Source organism: Gopherus flavomarginatus, chromosome 3 (assembly GCF_025201925.1).
Source record: "Gopherus flavomarginatus isolate rGopFla2 chromosome 3, rGopFla2.mat.asm, whole genome shotgun sequence".
In the NCBI taxonomy this organism is placed as follows: Eukaryota; Metazoa; Chordata; order Testudines; family Testudinidae; genus Gopherus; species Gopherus flavomarginatus.
This window is the reverse complement of record NC_066619.1, coordinates 261,175,103-261,192,112: the sequence shown is the minus strand read 5'-3', so window position 1 is coordinate 261,192,112 and position 17,010 is coordinate 261,175,103. Positions and strand designations below refer to the sequence as shown.

Here is a 17,010-nt window from a genome sequence, read left to right as displayed (position 1 = left end):
AAGGGCATATGCTACCAGGTCCTACTGTGGCAGAAATCCTCTAAGGAGGCTCTACTTAGGGACAAGCAAAGCTGCCTCCAGAGCAGCTGTGATCCTTAGGGTCCACCACTTGTTTGCAACAACATGACACTGAGTGAGAATCTGCTGAATTCCTTGAAAGAACTGTATAGATTGAGCGGCAACACAAAGCCTATACTCATTTCATTATGTACTTTTTTGAAAGTGGAGAAAGTGGCCGTAACAGTACATTTTGATTTCAGCTACAGCGTTAAAAAGAGGAATAGTGTTTAGATGATTAGTATATGCTTACTTTGTGATGCATTTTTAAGTTAGTAACTTCAAATATCTGGCAAGATACTCACAGTGCTTTGTTACTGATAAAATTAAAGTAAATAAGAGTGTTTTTCAAAACACACTGAGTTGATTAAAAGGTTAGTCATTTCTAATCTTTAGTGGTTCTCACTGGTACTTAAGTGAGCCACCATGCATAAGCAAAACTCCTGACAGAATATGAATCAGCTTTAATGAGCTGGAGTGAGCAGCTGATAAAGGTCATTATCACAACTATTTTTCCATGAATGGGTTACACATTTATTTTATTTTTTTATATGGTCATTTAGGTTTTAAGTTGTGTTCTGCTTTTAATTTTGTGTTTTAGATAGGGTCCGTTTCTTTTCTGGGGTACTGGATACCTACCTTCATTGTCAACTTGCCCAACATTCTCCAGCAGTTCAGAAACTGCTAACTGCTTCTTCTTCTTCGGATTTAATTTCCAATACATAACTAAGGCAGCTTTTCTCACAGCTCTCTCCAGATCAGTCTCAGATGATAATTTCTTCACTTCTTGCTCATTCTCAGAAGTGATGCCTCAAGAAAAGAAAGTGTATTAGATATCATCATCCCACATCTCGGAAAGAAGGGATAGACATGCTCACAATTTGTTCTTTTTTTCCACTTTAGTTCTAAGTTTTTGGACAAGCTGATTCACACGTCATCTTCTCAAGTTAACTAAATTTTTCCTACATTGTTCTGTGTCCAGGGCTTACCAAAAAAAAAAAAAATACACATCTTAAAACGTACCGTGCACTTCACGGACTGCATAAGATGTATCCCCTGTCACAGAGAGTCTATAATCTTGCCTGGAGACAAGACATAAGGACAACAGTTCAGGTAAAAGATGGCATGAATAGAGCACTAGTGATGAGAACAAGGTAGGAAGTATTATGTAAAGAAGTGGGTTTCAAGAAGAGATCAGATACTTGGCAGACATGAGGAAGACTATGCCAAGCGTAGGAAGTGGGATGAAGGAAGGCGTGAATCTTGAAATGGGAGAATATGGTACAGGGAACCAATTAGGCGAGAGGATTGAGAAGAATAAAGGGAGAATGAAAGGGACAGGAGAAGAGAACAACAGCAGATATGTAGGCGGGGTGTGAAATTAACCTTAAAGACAAAGATGAAGAGTTTCAATGAGATCTGGTAAGAAATAAGAATCTAATGAAGGAATTCAAGTACATGATTGACACTAATACTTCTATATGCAAAATCATGTTATTCTTTTAATTAACTACTCTAACATTCTATCAGCAGCTGTTCAAATAATTTTGCTCCAAATATACCTGGATTTTAAAGTATATTTTAACCTGTCTCTCCTATATTTTAATGGATGATTATTTGTAGCTAAAGTACAGACTAAAAATATAAGAGTTAAAGCTCCTAAAGAACTCATACCTCTTCTGTCTGCTAAGCATCTCCGCAACAGTTTGACAGCTTCCCTTCGACCCTGCTTAGCAGCAAGAATCAGCCAGTCAACAGCACTACAGTTGTTGAGTTCTTCATCCTGTTCTTCTGCCAATTTCAGGTAGTGTTTTCCCATCTAGAAAAAATGGCAAGCAAACAGAATTCCTTAATTAGTTCAATAAATATTTACATATCTTCTGTTCTCTTTATCTCAGCTAGCGAAGGCTGTATCTGTGAAGGAGGTGGTCAAATAGGCTGAATCAACACTAAGGCACACAGTTGTAAGTTGTCCTCAGAAAACTGGCAAGAGATCAGGGATCAACTTCCAAAACAAGATGCAAGCAGAAGCCATGATTGATTTCTGGCACATTTGATGAAGTCAACAAATGAGTTAACATTAGGTAGTATACGGCTAAATGCAACAGTGATGGCTGCTAATGCTAGACAAAAAGAGCAGATGATAAGCTAATTCATTTTTATACAATACTGCTAGATCAACTTTAAAAACGGAAAATGAAGTGCCATAGCAAGGTATTAGTGATGGACAGGAATTTAGATGAAGTAATCTCTGTAGATGGCCTTGATATCGTTGTTCTCAACCTTTTTGGAGTCAGGACACATTTGAAAATATTTACGGCCTGTCATGACCCAGTACATAATTTGAGGGTGAAGGCCCTGGAGTGGTTTTGGTCACGTCCTGCCCCGCACTCACCTAACAGTAGCAGCTCCTGTGCTGTGGGGCTGGCTGGGCTTGGCTCTCCAGTTCGGGCATTGGAACCTCCAGGGTTGCACCGCAGGTCCGCCCTCCTGACTGGACCGACTTTGTATGAGTGGAGTTGTGACCTGGCTCATGGGGTTGCAGTGCAACTCACTCAAATTTGGCCTATCCTCCATCATGACGGTTGAGTGCGGGGGAGATATCATGGCGATGGTTACACATGAAAGGAAAATAAATGCGACCTCCTAGAGTATACCATTATGAACCCCAAAATACTGAATCTATGCTGTAGAACTGAATTGCTAGTTATTCTTTTGAATGATTCTGCAGTGCTAAATGACCCCACCTTACAAAAACCCTGATCTTCTCTTGGAAGGTTAGCAGGTCTGACTTGGGCCCCAATTCTCAGGTCGGACAGACACAGGTGGACTCTTACATTACCAATCCACACAGATCCAGGTGCAGGATCAGGGCCTTTGTGCTACCAGAAAAGATGCAAATAGGCAAAGAAAATTGAAGCTACCAGAAAAGATGCAAATAGGCAAGAGAAACTCAGACCAAGTAAACCAAACTGACAGTGTAAATCACTACCATGGCATATCTCAACCCAATGAAGTGGAAAAGCACACTGATGCAGTAGCAGATGAGAGAAGAGAGTGAATGGCACGAAGTCAAGCATGTAGCTTAGGTACAAGTACCATACTGGCAATTTGTCATCACCGTAGACAGTGTTAGCAAGATTTATAGGGAAGTTATTGTGTCAATAAAACCTGTCCCAAGAACAGCTATTCCTACAGCGTGTTTATATTTAAAAAGATACTAATTCCAAGAGTTTGTGATTTTTTTTTTAAATTAACAGAAAAACCAGAGCAACCTGTATTTAGCCCTTCCATGAAACTGCAAAGAAAGATGCTATATGCTAGGCTGTGATCTGCCCTCTCTGAATGAATATTGTGCAACTGTGGCTTTAAAATGAGATTGGTGATAAAACTTTTGCACAAAATGTTCTCATTTTAAAAGTTACCAAAATTTAAAATGGCTAGAAGCCTTTTGACTCGAGGGGATGATAGAATATCCATTCCTGCTCATTCCAGCTTATCAGGTAGTTTTAATGTTAACTTGAGGATGCTCTTTGTTTAGATCATGAGCTAAAACTGGGAGGCAGAAGAGGTACTCGGAACCAAATTAACAGGGTACATCTTCAGATTACTCCTTTAACATGAGCACTCACTCCCTCATACCGCTGTGCTCTGCTAACTGAAATAGAGTGGTCACAACCAGTCAATAGTACAGAGACCCTGTACAGTAACGGGCACATCACTGCCTCTTCTCCATTATGCAGCTCTGACTGTGGGTGTCTCATCTGCATAATTACTACACAGTTATTTTTCCATAAAAGAACTGTATGCAAATCCCTGTAGCAGAGTCTGAGACACACAGAGTGCAGGGTTATTTCAGTATAACCTTACAGTGATTTGTCCAAGTTTCTGAATTTTGAGTGATAGTTTTCTAGTCAATTTTTTAGGCTGTAAGAAAGCCACAAATACCACCACCTCAGCTTTTCACTCACTCCTGCTGAAGATGCACACTCTCCACCCTGCCCCCCCACACACAATGGAAACACTCTTGGCTATCAAACTGCCAAAAGTGAATCTATTTAAATATTTTAAACAAGATTTTTTTTTTTAAATCTTGTTTTCCTTCTTCCTCTTGTCCCTCTCCACAGGACAGTAGGGCTCAAAACTTCCTAATTAATTTTTTTTTTTGCTTATTTTGAGACGAACACAATTAAACCTGAAAACATTGTTATCTTCAAGACAAGAGCCTTCATGACACGTAAGCATCAGAAGAGGGGGAATAAGGGTGGAGTGAACCAGGAAAGGTAGGGAGATTTGGGGTTTTCTTAAACCAATTATCTTCTCCGTGTTTTGACAGACTATTTTGCTTGTTATTGCTCAACTTCCATTTAAAAATGTTTAAAACTGCAGTGCAACAGTAACGTCTTCCTGACAAGAATGCAAAGCCTATATTCTATGTTAATAAACTCCTAGGATGATAGCCAGTTTATTTATTATTCCAGAATCTCATTAACCAGGACTGTGGCTTGCCTGTTACTTAAACAGGTTTTGATTTTATAGAAGAAAATAGAGAAGGATTTTCCAGCCGTAACACAGGGGTTCTGTTTACATATTTCTTACACTTCACGATTCCTTTTCCCGTTGACACAGGGTCATCCGTGCCCACGACTCTGTGTCACTCCTTCCAAACCCATGTGTTTTGTCTTGGAGTTCCAGTCTTTTCTCTTCAAATTTCCCTTAAAGTCTCTTATTGTATCCTCAGTCTAATGTATCCTTTCTTGCTGTCCTCCTCCTCCCATGCTTTCTTTAATGGTTGTTCTTCTCCCATTCTTAACATATGCCCAGCCTATTGCTAGGAGTCCCAAGTTCATCTTGCCCCTAATTTCTTCCGTGTGCACTGTCTACGCTCTGCTTGCCCATAATTTTCCTCAGTATATTATTTTCTGCTACCCATGCCTTCTCCCCCACCCCCCATCCCCATAAGACCTACTGTTTCCAGACCATACAGCAGGCAGGGATAAATACAAACAAAATACAATTTTGCCTTCAGTTTGTTACTTAATTGCTGGTCCCACAATAATCCTACCACCTTTTTCATGGTCACCCAGGTACATTGGGTTCTTTTCAGTTTTCAAGATCTCTTCAGGAGGCACTGTGTAGTTCTCAAGTACACAAATTCTTCTGATTCAGCTTCTCTCCTGAAACGTCAGTCAACCGCTTCTCTTCTTCCATCTTGCCTAAACGCATAACTTCAAATTTCTTTGGGTTCACCTTCAAATCATGATCTTCAAACAATGTCCCCTCTGATACCATCTTTACCGATTTCTCTTTGTCGTCAGCCAGAATGGACAAATCATCAACATGTTAGTTTTCTCTGCGTCTCCACAAGCTTCACTCTCCTACTATTTTGGCTTACATATTTCTTAATCAACTAGAAATTACAGGTTTTTGTTCTTTGCTGGAATTGCAACCAAACTGAGGGTTCTGGTGGCAAGGATCCTCCAAGTTCAAAATACCATTACCCACAAAGGTGTTTGCTGTTTCAGAGGCTAGGAACTCTTCAGATTGCTCCCTTTTTGAGGCTGCCCTCAAATACAAGGTCTGAAGTATATGGGTGAGTGTGCAGGATGTTTGCACCAGTTCTAGAGAGAATTTTTTTTTTACTATTCTGTTGAGCTCTCTCTCACAGTGCAGTAGCACTCATAATTCTCACTCTTGACCCCCAATTTTTTTTAAATGTCATTGCATCTCAGCTTAGAAGGGCCATTTGTGAGGGTGAGATGACAGTTCAGTCTCCATGTCGTTCAGGCCTTGTCTATACTAAATTAGCACATCCGTTTGACCATAGACATGTTTCTATTGATTTAATTTAAGTCAATAATTTAATAAGTTTAGCTGAAGTGATTTAAAGTGAGGATTAAACTAGTTTAAGTGCAACTCCATTAGGTGTTTGTACCTGTTTAGTTAGAATTTTAAACTGACCTAATGAAACCAATTCAATTTTTTAGTATATAAAAACTGTAAAATTGCTATCTTCAGGGACAGAACTAAGACTGACTCAATTCTAACAGGCCACTGAGCAGCTAAATGGTAGCTAGTTTCAGTATCTAAAGAGTTTTTTAAAATGCATTTATTCAGCATAGATGAGGAAAGTTACAGAAAGATCTCAATCCCTGTATATAATGCCCTTACTAATCCATCAGGAAACATACTTTGTATATTTTCAAATGGCTCAAGGTTGGTCCTGTTGAGTCATTTGCAAACCTTGAAACAACTCAGAGTTACTGTGTTTATAGCATTCCTCTAGTATTATTCACTATTTGTATCGTCGTAGCGCCTAGGAGCCTTAGTGCTAAATGAGGTTTGCATTTTGTTCCAATAGTAACAAATTAAAATCAGAACAGTATCCAACAGTCACTATATGCACACTTCCCTCTTATCTCATTGTATTAGACACTGGACAAAAAACAAACGACACTCCCTGCCCCAAGATGCTTACAATCTGCAATTAACTTTCACATCTACCCCAAAGGCTAGTACTGGACTGGAACCTGGGAAATCTGATATCCTTCCCAAATAAGGATCATTCTTCCAGGCCAAGAAGCAATTTGGCATCATCTCACTTTGAACAGCTGAAAATTCTAACAAAGGATGTGGTTCAACTGAACTGTTTTTGGAAGAGATAACTCCACAAGAGTTGGAAGTGTGTAGTAACGTTTTCTGAATTGAAACCACAACAATGTTGGATGAAGTTTCACCAGTGTTCAGAGATGTTCAAAGCTGTTTGCAGTGCTCTCTACAGATATGATTTCAGATACAGCTAACAAACGTTTTATATTATCTATCTATGGTCAAAATATGGCCTCTAAAGAGTATAAAAAAAGCAGTGACACAGCGTATAAAATTACCTCTGTCTGGGCCTTTGGTTCTCCAGCTTTGGCCTTTTCAAGCAGATCCTCAAAGAGTACTTCAGGTTCTTCTTTCATGGCTTCTACAAAGCAACCCAAGAACAAAACTGATTTATTAGCAATACTGAGTGATTTTCGTGAGTCCTCAGTGCATTTGGCTGGAGAATTTAAGGAGCACACCTAAATGTAGAGCATGATGTTTTATAGAAACAGCAATGCAGTTCCAGCAAGTTATTACATTTATAGCTGTAATTACTCAAACCTTAACTTTCACTGGAATGCGACTCAAGATGCAACATTTCCATTTAAAAAATCCTTTAAGATAATTTGAAATTCAATTATGTTAACCAAGATGTGTCTCAGAAAACTTAAGAGTTATTTGGCATCCTTTACAAATATTAACACATATTGTTAACACTATCTCAACTACTTATATAGAATAAAACTGTCAATCAGAAAAGTTTTCATTATATGTGATAAGTATCTGTATTTGTATTTAACAATACTATGGCTTGTCTGTATTAGTAATCTTGTCACTGTTCAAACTCCCCAAAAAACAAGAGTCCCTGAGCCCTTAGGGAATTTGTTCTTTTGGGCAGAAACAGGGCATTTCAGAGTTTTGAATCAGAGGAATGAGAAGCTACTCTTCAAAAAACACATTCAGTGCATCTGAAAGGTCAGTTTTTTAATTCTCGAAGTAAATGAAACATCACTATCAATGTCTTTTTCTTTTTAAACAACTCATTGTTTTGTATCCTGTGCCACATTTCTGTTTGCCTCCCTATTCTTTTCCACGTTTACCAGATCAGAGTGATTTTTAGCTTTCATTCCTAAGAAGAAAAACAACAATGCTGTCCATGTACCCAGCTAAAACCAAGATAATCAGATTTTTGCATAATCTTAACTCATTTTGTGTTTATTAGGAATCCCATGACCTGATTTATCTTGTGAATGATGAGCTACTGCCTTCTAGTTTCTTGGAAAAGTTGAAGCTTGGCAGAACTGTGAAAGCTCTGTGAGGAGGCATCTTAAAAATTCTCACTAATTTGATTTCAAATATCAAGTGTCAAATTTTAGACGCTCATATGGATGTTAGTGAGAGAGATTAGGGTGGGGAGGGGAGAAAGAGTTGGAAAAATTACCACTTCACGTGAAGTAAAGCACCTTAACTAGCCAGCCCAGAACTGTAGACTAGAACTGGCGGGGAAGAGTTTCCAAAAAAACTTCTAGTTTCTCATTGGGATGAAACAGACCATTCAACATTTATCATGACAAATGAAAGAGACCTGCCCTGCCCCCCGAACAGCCAATAGCCTAGTGGTTAGGGTACTCACCTGGGATGTGGGACATCAAGGTTCAAATTCTTGCTTTGCCTAACTTGTATCAGGAACTTGAACCTGGGTTGTCTCCCATAACCCAGGTGAGTGCCCTAACCGCTAGACTATTGGCTATTCTGGGGGCTCTCTCTCCATCTGATCCAAGCAGCCTTCCTGTTGAAAGTTTTGTGAAATTCATTCACAGATTCCAAGGCCAGAAGAGACCATTGTGCTCACAGGACACAGAGCTTCCCCAAAATAATTCCTAGAGCATATCTTTTAGAAAAAAAACAGTTTATCTTGAATTTAAAAAGTCATCAGCGATGAAGAATCCACCAAAACTCTTCATAAACTATGCCAATGGTTAACTACTCTCCCTGTTAAAAATTTACATCTTATTTCCAGCCCGAATTTGTATAGCTCCAACTAGCAACCATTGGATTGTGTTGTACCTTTCTTTGCTAGATTGAAGAGCCCATTATCAAATATTTGTACCCCATGTAGATACTTATAGATTGTAATCAAGTAACCTCTTAACATTTTTTGTTAAGCTAAATACACAGACTCCAGGACCTCACTCTAAGGGCTCCTCTATACTGCATGCTAAATCAGCAACGCTGTGATCGATGCAGCAGCGTTTATTTAGCAGGTCTGGTGAAGATGGGAGAGCACTCTCCCATTGACTTCAGTAGTCCACCTCCCCGAGAGATGGAAGGTAAGTTGGTGGGAAAGCCTCTCCCACCAATATAGCATGGTGCAGAAACCATGTTAGGTCGACATAAGCTACGTCACTCAGGGGTGTGTGATTTTTTTCACCTCCAGGCAACTTAACATACATTGATTTAAGCGGCATTGAAGAACAAGCCTAAGACAAATTTTCTAACCCCTGGGGATCTTTTCTGAATCCTCTCCGATTTATCAACGCCGTTCTTGAATTGTGTGCACCAGAACTGGACACAGTATTCCAGCAGCAGTCGCATCAGTTTCAAAATAACCTCTACTTTTACTCAAGATTCCCATTTATGCGTCCCAAGATTGCATTAGCTTTTCTGGCCAGAATCATGCAGGGAAGCTCATCGTCAGCTGATTATCCATCATGACTTCCCAATCTCTTTCAGAGTCACTGCTTCCCAGGATAGAGTCCCCCATCCTATAAGTATGGCCTACATTCTTTGTTCCTAGATGGCTACATTTACACTTAGCTGCATTAAAACACATATTGTTCACTTGCGCCCAGTTTACCAAATGATTCAGATTGCTCTGAATCAGTGAACTGTTCTCTTCATTATTTACCACTGCCCAGTTTGTGTCATCTGCATATTTTATCAATGATTATTTTATAATTTCTTTCAAGCCATTGATAAAACTGAAATAGTGTAGGGCCAAAAACTGATCCCAGCAGGAATACACTGGAAATCACCCACTTGATGATGATTCCCCATTTACAATTACATTTTGAGATTTGCTAGCCAAATTTTAATCCATTTAATGTTTGCCATGTTATTTTTATATCATTCTTGTTTTTTTAAGCAAAATGTTGTGTGACATCAAGTCAAATCTTTGGAGAAGGATAAGTATATATCATGATAACACCATCAGCTGTATCTATTAACACTATTAGCTGTATGTGAATTTTAAAACTGTTCTGATAATGTTTAACAGAGTAAACATAGGTAAAACTGCACATGTAAGAAACTGCAGCGTAATCACGTCTGTGAATTAAAAATAGATAAAGTCGTTAGAAAGCTAGAAAAGATGGGTTTGAAATAACTCTAGACCGGTACTGACAGGGAAGGAATGTTAACATGCAAATGAGACACTAATACAGATGTATAAGAAAAGATTGTAGCTCAAACAAAACAATGAGTATATAGGGAAGGATTTAAAGGATGTTCAGGAAACTAGTGTAACAAGACATCTGATTAGGAAAGTGGAAACAGCTAGCAATGAAATGTGGGGGTGGAGGGGGAGAACCCCACAAACCATCCTAATATATCAAAGGCAATGACTTGTTTGTGGCATGGCAATTTCTTAATACTGGAACTGTAGATACAACTAAAGGAAATTCAAGGTGGGAAAATGCCTGGGGTTCATAACAAATAAGATGCTAGAATAATGGACAAAAATAAAAGTAGATTAGTGCCAGATTAGGCGCTACTCAAGAGTCTATTATGCTGAGAAAAGATGCAAGCTAGATGAAACATGGATCATTCCTATGGTACTAGCAGCATCAAGTGAGGCATTAAGAGTCTATAGTGTTCGGATCATAGATATACTGGAACCCTATCATGGTTAAAGGAATATGTCCCACATCCTCAGATACTGTTAAGGATGGGCTAGGGGAGTCGGCAAAGCCCCAGATTCCTCATGTTGATCCAAGAGGTGTGGTACATCTGGTTATGTCTTGATGTACTGCAGAGTCCATTCCAGCATATGGGTTCACCTAGGATGAAGAAACCTGAAATTGCATAATATGGCTGAGGCAATGGGGAACAAGGTCCAGCAAAGGCTGAAGAAGCCAAATACTGGATAACCTTGTGGGTCAGATACTTCTAATATGGGACACAAACATGTTGTTATGACTGGCCACTGTTCCGCTTAGTTCCAAGAAAGGTAACTGGAATAGCGGATAAGGTAAATTTTTTTTAGTTCCTCAGTATGAAATCCATAATGTATCAGCTGAAGCTAGTGCTGCCCTAGACTCTGTGGTACAGCTAAGCAGAGTCGTTCCACCACTGTATTTAAATGTGCAGTCCTTAATGAGCAGACATCCAGAACATTCACTAATCTTAAGATAGGAAAGTCGAAATATTCAAAGTGACATAAATACACTGGGAGATGCCCCATGGTGGGAGTTAGCATACAATATTGAGGGAACATATGTGGATATGGATGATATCAATGGGCTGTGTAATTGTGCAAGTCATACTAACAGCAGTGTTAAATGCATTGATTTGAATTTAAATTAAATTAAAGTTAAATTTGCATTGGTTGGGGAAGAAGAAATGTATATGAAATACAGGTTTTGCTGAAAACAGCAAGGATTCTATGGCTTCATGGTGGGAAGTGTTGGGAGGGAAGGTACATTTAGCGCTGATAGAAGTCTGCTGAGAATTTGAAGAGTCTCTTTTGATAACATTAAAGAGCATGTGCATAAGAACAACTGTGCATATATAAGAAATTGTAGAGTCATCATGGTTGTGAGAAAAAGAAAAGATAAAAGTAACTAAAGCTAGGTAATGCCAATATGAACTAACGTTAAATCAGTACTGACAGGGAAGGAAAGTTAATATGGAAATGAGACACTAATACGCATGTATAAGAAAAGATAACAAAAGACTTATTTATAAGTTTGTGTAACAGAGGTTCGTGTAACAAAGAGAGGTTTAAGCTGTATTGTCCATTGCACTGTTCACTTGCTGAATGTTTTGACGTAATAAATTTGTTAGACCGTCTGCTGAGTAAGTGAATCTAAATCCAACATTAATTTTTAGTTCTGTGATCATTCCTCTTTATTAGACCTTGTCCTAACAGAAGGAAGCCACCTGGGTTGGCTGCAATACTTTTTAAGTTAGGAAACTGCAATCTATAGAATTTAGAAATTGCAAGGATTTTTTTTTAGTATTGGCAGCAACAGATCTCCAGCAAAATGTCACTCAGACTGAAATCCCCCATGATTACACAGCATTTCCTCTCTACATGTTATACATAGGTGCATAAGAAGATGGTCATACTGTTCCTTAGCATGATTTGGTGGTCTGTAGGAGATACCAACTATTACTTCATGATACACTCCTGCTAAAAGTTTAATTTCTGTCGAAAAACTGTTTTGTCAAAAGATTCCCAACCAGTTCTACCGTAGCCACATGTGAGCTGCAAGTTCCAAAGCTGATTCCAAAACCTCACCTGCACCACACAATCTTACAAAGTCAGCAGGCATGGCACTATACTGGGTAAGCTTCAAATTTAAGGCATAAGCAGAATGAGAAGATAGGGTTAGTAACTGTTTCATAATCATAGGAAGAGATTTAGAGAAACATGCTGGTATCCTCTCAAAGAAACTGACCTCAGCCTCTGTCTAACATGGATGGCAATAATGGAGGGGTTCAGCAAGCCTGCCATCAAAATGAGGCACTGTATCATGTCAGTTATTTTCAAAGAAAGGGGAGATATGAGAATAACACAAAATTTTAAATTAGCTAAATAAAAATCACACCAAAACAGCATTTCAGAACCTCTAAATCTCACTGGTACTCTTTCCAATTAAGATCTGGCAGGAAGTCAATTGTTTCATTTAACTGGCTATATTTTAACATGAGCACACCATGAAATAAGTACTCTGAGACCTCCGCCATGTCACAGTTTTGTCTACCAACCTCCACTTGGTAGAAGTCTAATATTTTATAGTACGTCATCTGGCTACATGGTGTAAACAATCATCAGTCACTATCATCATCCAGTTCTTTATCTTTACAGATCACGATTCATATATTAGTGCAAAACATTATCCCACTTAAATTAACTGCTAAGTGTTCTTTATTTTAGATATAACCTAGAGAGCTGAACACTGAAGTGGATGACTTTCCAGATGGCAATGCTCAGCTGCTGCACTCCACTCATGAGCTCAACTTACAAACAAATTACTGAAAACAAGCCCCATAATGTTTAAAGAAACTGGAATTTACCTCACTCTGCCTATCTCAGTTGTAAAACATGGGTAAAGATTACGCCTCTCTTTCTGATTTTTATTTTTAAAATAAAAAGAGCTTTAGTTTAATCATAATTTGCAGCCAAACTGGTCCTGGTTCCCATCCCCAACATTTTTCTATCCCTCATGACACTTCTTGAATAAAGTGAAAATACTGTAGCAGTGTTAAGTTATCTAAAGTAAAATTGGAAAGTCTCTAAAGGGAAAACCACTATAACTGGTTTGGTAGCACTAAGTCTGAACACTGTTCAGATTATCTCAATACACTTTACAAAAAGTTAAGTGATTTTTTTGTTTTTAAACATAACACGAAATGAGGCACTGAAAGCGATTTGTCAAAAACCATGCGATGGGCCAGATGCAAAGACAGGACTGCAGTTCAGATCTGATTTTCAGCATCCTGTTCCAACCCAATAGGCCACTCTGAACCTCACTTCATACAAAAATATCGTAATATATCATTTCCACGTATGTTCTATAAACATCAATAGATGGGAACGATGGTGGGCATAACAAACCATTAAGATTACATCCTTAGACTGTTTTCTGTAGTGGTAGAACAGAGGTGAAAAGCCCACATCTGGCATGTTCTGGAGAGACTAATTAAGCAAAGCTTAAAATACTAGCAAGAAAGACCAGCAGAACATTAGCCTTATTGAAATTTGAAAGAAGAAACAATATGTTTCCTTTGTCTACTGGCAGGCCTAACACAAAAGATTGAATGAAGGGATAAAGTGTAAAAGATTCAAGTTGGGTGGTTGCCAATTTAGGTCAACCATTGAAGTTAGAAGCACCAAGAAACATTTGAGAACTAGGATGGATGATGGAAACAACTTTTCAGATATTGGGAGGACAAACACACACCACACAAGAGCAACTATGCCAATCTTAAAATGGTTCAGTGACAGTTTGTAATCTATCATCTTTGTTCCTTAACATGTATTTCATTAGAAAACCTCTTGATATGTATTACTCCCACACTGAAGTGTTACAATGGGAATGCTGTCAGTAAAAGCTTTTAGTTTCCAGCCTCACTAAAAACATTGAATTTTTTTAAATGCCAAATTCTACTCCATCTTGAATATAAAAATTTTCCAGAAAAAATGAATGCTCCATGCATAAAATTTCAAGCATCTTTTCTGATAATTAACACAGATTCTTCTGGCTGTTTGGTATCAGTAGAGACATCTATCAGTTACTGCTCTACGTAACAGCATTGGCCTGAGGGATGATCATTCATGTGACAGGATGCAAGTGAAGACACAATTGGGCAGGTGTTACTTGTAACCCACCTATAAGATAAAGCAGAGAGAAAGGACAGTTTTCAGTAGTTAGGGCAGTAGCCTGGAAAGTGAGAGATCCTTGTTTGATTTGAGAGTTCCAGGTGCAATTCCCAGCTCTGCCATGGACTCTCTCTCTATGACTTTGAACAAATCACTTAATTTCTCTGTGCCTCAGCTTCTCAGCTGCCTCTCTCTTCTGAGATAAATATATTAAAGATTATGTGGTGTTCAGATGCTATTGGGATGAGGGACATATAAATACCTTAGCTAGAGAATTCCTTTTGAAATGTAATGTTATTGTCAGACGATTTTCGATGCATAACAGTTGCTACAATAAATTAACTATAAAGTGCAATAAAGTTATCTCAGGCACAAGATTTTTTGTGAAGCACCTTTTTGCTTTTCTTAGCTCGCCATTGCAATCGAACACAATAAATGGCAGTCACTAAACTGAATGATGACCATTATTCTGCAGGCTGCTACAGAAAGGTGTCGGTTCATCTTTACCCTTTTGGTCTATAGAAGGACAGCATCTGTTACAGTAATTTGTCACATGGTAAATCCACATTATACTAAGTAAACATTTACTTACAATATTTTGCTACCATTTAGAAGCTAGTTTTATTTCTTGAACTCCCCTAAGCTGAATACAAACATCAAAAGACTTACTCAGAAAACAAAATGTTCTCTTCAAATATTGCACAAACCAAGAGGAAACAAATACCCTGAAGGGTCTAACGAAACGGGTCCAAAATACAGGCTACTAGTTTTTCACATCATTTGTGCGCTAAAGAAGTGTGTCAAAGTTGAGGCAAATACAAATGATTTCTGAAGTGCATGGGAGTGAGCAGATGCATATTTTTCACTCCGCTGCTTTTATGCCCTCATGTTACTAAAAGATATTTTGATCCCTGGATGGCTGCTGAAGTATTTACTGTAGGCATGTAAGTGTTTCATTTAAAGGTTAAAGCTGTCACATCAAATATGCTTCAGGAGGAGGATTCAGAGTTATTTAATCAGAAATGCATTGTGAACGGCTACTGAAAACCCTCCATAATGAAACCTATAAGAGGTGGTATATTTCACATCAGGAATTGTGTACAAATTTTTTTTAACTCTTCCAAGTTTCAACAAACTAACTGAAATTAGATTTTAAGCTATTATTGAGATATGGCTATGTCATAAACAGATAGCTAAGGGTTAATGTCTCTTTCGCCTGGAAAGGAGTAACCTGAAACACCTGACCAAAGGACCAATCAGGAAACAAGACTTTTTCAAAACTGGGTGGAGGGAAGTTTTGGGTGTGAGTTCTTTGTCCTTTGTCTTGTGTCTGTACCCTCTCGGCTATGAGAGTGATTTTTCTATCTCCAGCTTTCTAATCTTCTGTTTCCAAGTTGTAAGTACAAAGATAGGAAGACCATAGGTTTATATTGTTTTCTTTTGTATTTACATGTGTGTAGTTGCTGGAATGTGTTAAATTGTATTCTTTTTGGATAAGGCTGTTTATTCATTTTTCTTTTAAGCAATTGACTCTGTATTTGTCACCTTAATACAGAGAGACCATTTTTATGTCCTTTTCTTTCTTTTTTATATAAAGCTTTCTTTTTAAGACCTGTTGGAGTTTTTTCTTTAGTGGGGACTCCAGGGAATTGAGTCTGCAGCTCACCAGGGAATTGGTGGGAGGAAGAAGTCAGGGGGAAAATCTCTGTGTTAGATTTACTAAGCCTGACTTTGCATACCCTCTGGGTGAAGAGGAAAGTACTTGTGTTTCCAGGACTGGAAATGGGGAGGGTGGAGTCCCTCTGTTTAGATTCACGGAGCTTGCTTCTGTGTATCTCTCCAGGAACCCAGGGAGGGAACACCTGGAAGGGAGAAGGGGGGGGAAATGGTTTATTCCCCTTTGTTGTAAGATGCAAGGAATTTGGGTCTTTGGGGTCCCCAGGGAAGGTTTTTGGGGGGACCAGAGTGCCTCAAAACACTCTAATTTTTTGGGTGGTGGCAGCTTTACCAGGTCCAAGCTGGTAACTAAGCTTGGAGGTTTTCATGCTAACACCCATATTTTGGACGCTAAAGTCCAAATCTGGGAAATATGTTATGACAGGCTATTAGACCAATTTCTGTCAAAAGGTAGACACGTTTATATAAATTCTCATAAAATACTTTCAAAATACAAGCTAAATGTAAATATAGTTTTTTATATAATAGAATAACTAGAGCAAAATCTACCAGACCATTATCCTTATTTGGTTTTTAGAATTTTATACAGTACTTCACATATGGTATTTGCTTGAAAAAAAATAAAGACACAAATTAAATTTACAATACAACTATGTAAAAATATATTTGTTAAATATCCATTAACTATAACCTGTCTTAATAGGACTAACACAGAGTGGCATTCAAACATGTTTCAATAAATTCTGTGAAAGTTATCCTTAACTTCAGTAGAAGGAGGCACTTATTTTTACAGCATCTATCCTCCAGCCATCCCATTCCACTTATCTGCAAAATTTAATACAGAATGCGGTAGTAAAATCTCAGGTATTAAAAACACGACTACACTGCATTTACTAGTAAATACTAAGGATAATTAAACTACATTTGCGAAAATAAAAAGCACATTATGATTAGGCTTGGCAGAATCTGATTTGTTATAATTTTGGTAGATATTACCTATGTTTATTTTTTAGCATTTTTTTCAGAAGTTTATTTAAATTTTCACAATCATAGGAAATTATGGGGCAAAGACAATTATTTAA

At 38.1% G+C, this 17,010-nt stretch overlaps 1 protein-coding gene across 3 annotated transcripts in view; it reads right to left on the bottom strand.

The window, feature by feature from the left end:
• The window catches only part of WFS1 (wolframin ER transmembrane glycoprotein), a 45,820-nt gene that overhangs the window by 10,317 nt on the left and 18,493 nt on the right, over positions 1-17,010 (bottom strand). For all 3 annotated transcript variants that reach the window (XM_050947503.1, XM_050947505.1, XM_050947504.1), the window contains exons 3-5: positions 6,945-7,027; positions 1,732-1,876; positions 697-867 (exon numbers count right to left, since the gene is read on the bottom strand). In XM_050947503.1, the coding sequence (XP_050803460.1) occupies positions 697-867; positions 1,732-1,876; positions 6,945-7,027 (399 nt within the window). The remainder of the gene's footprint in view (positions 1-696; positions 868-1,731; positions 1,877-6,944; positions 7,028-17,010) is intronic.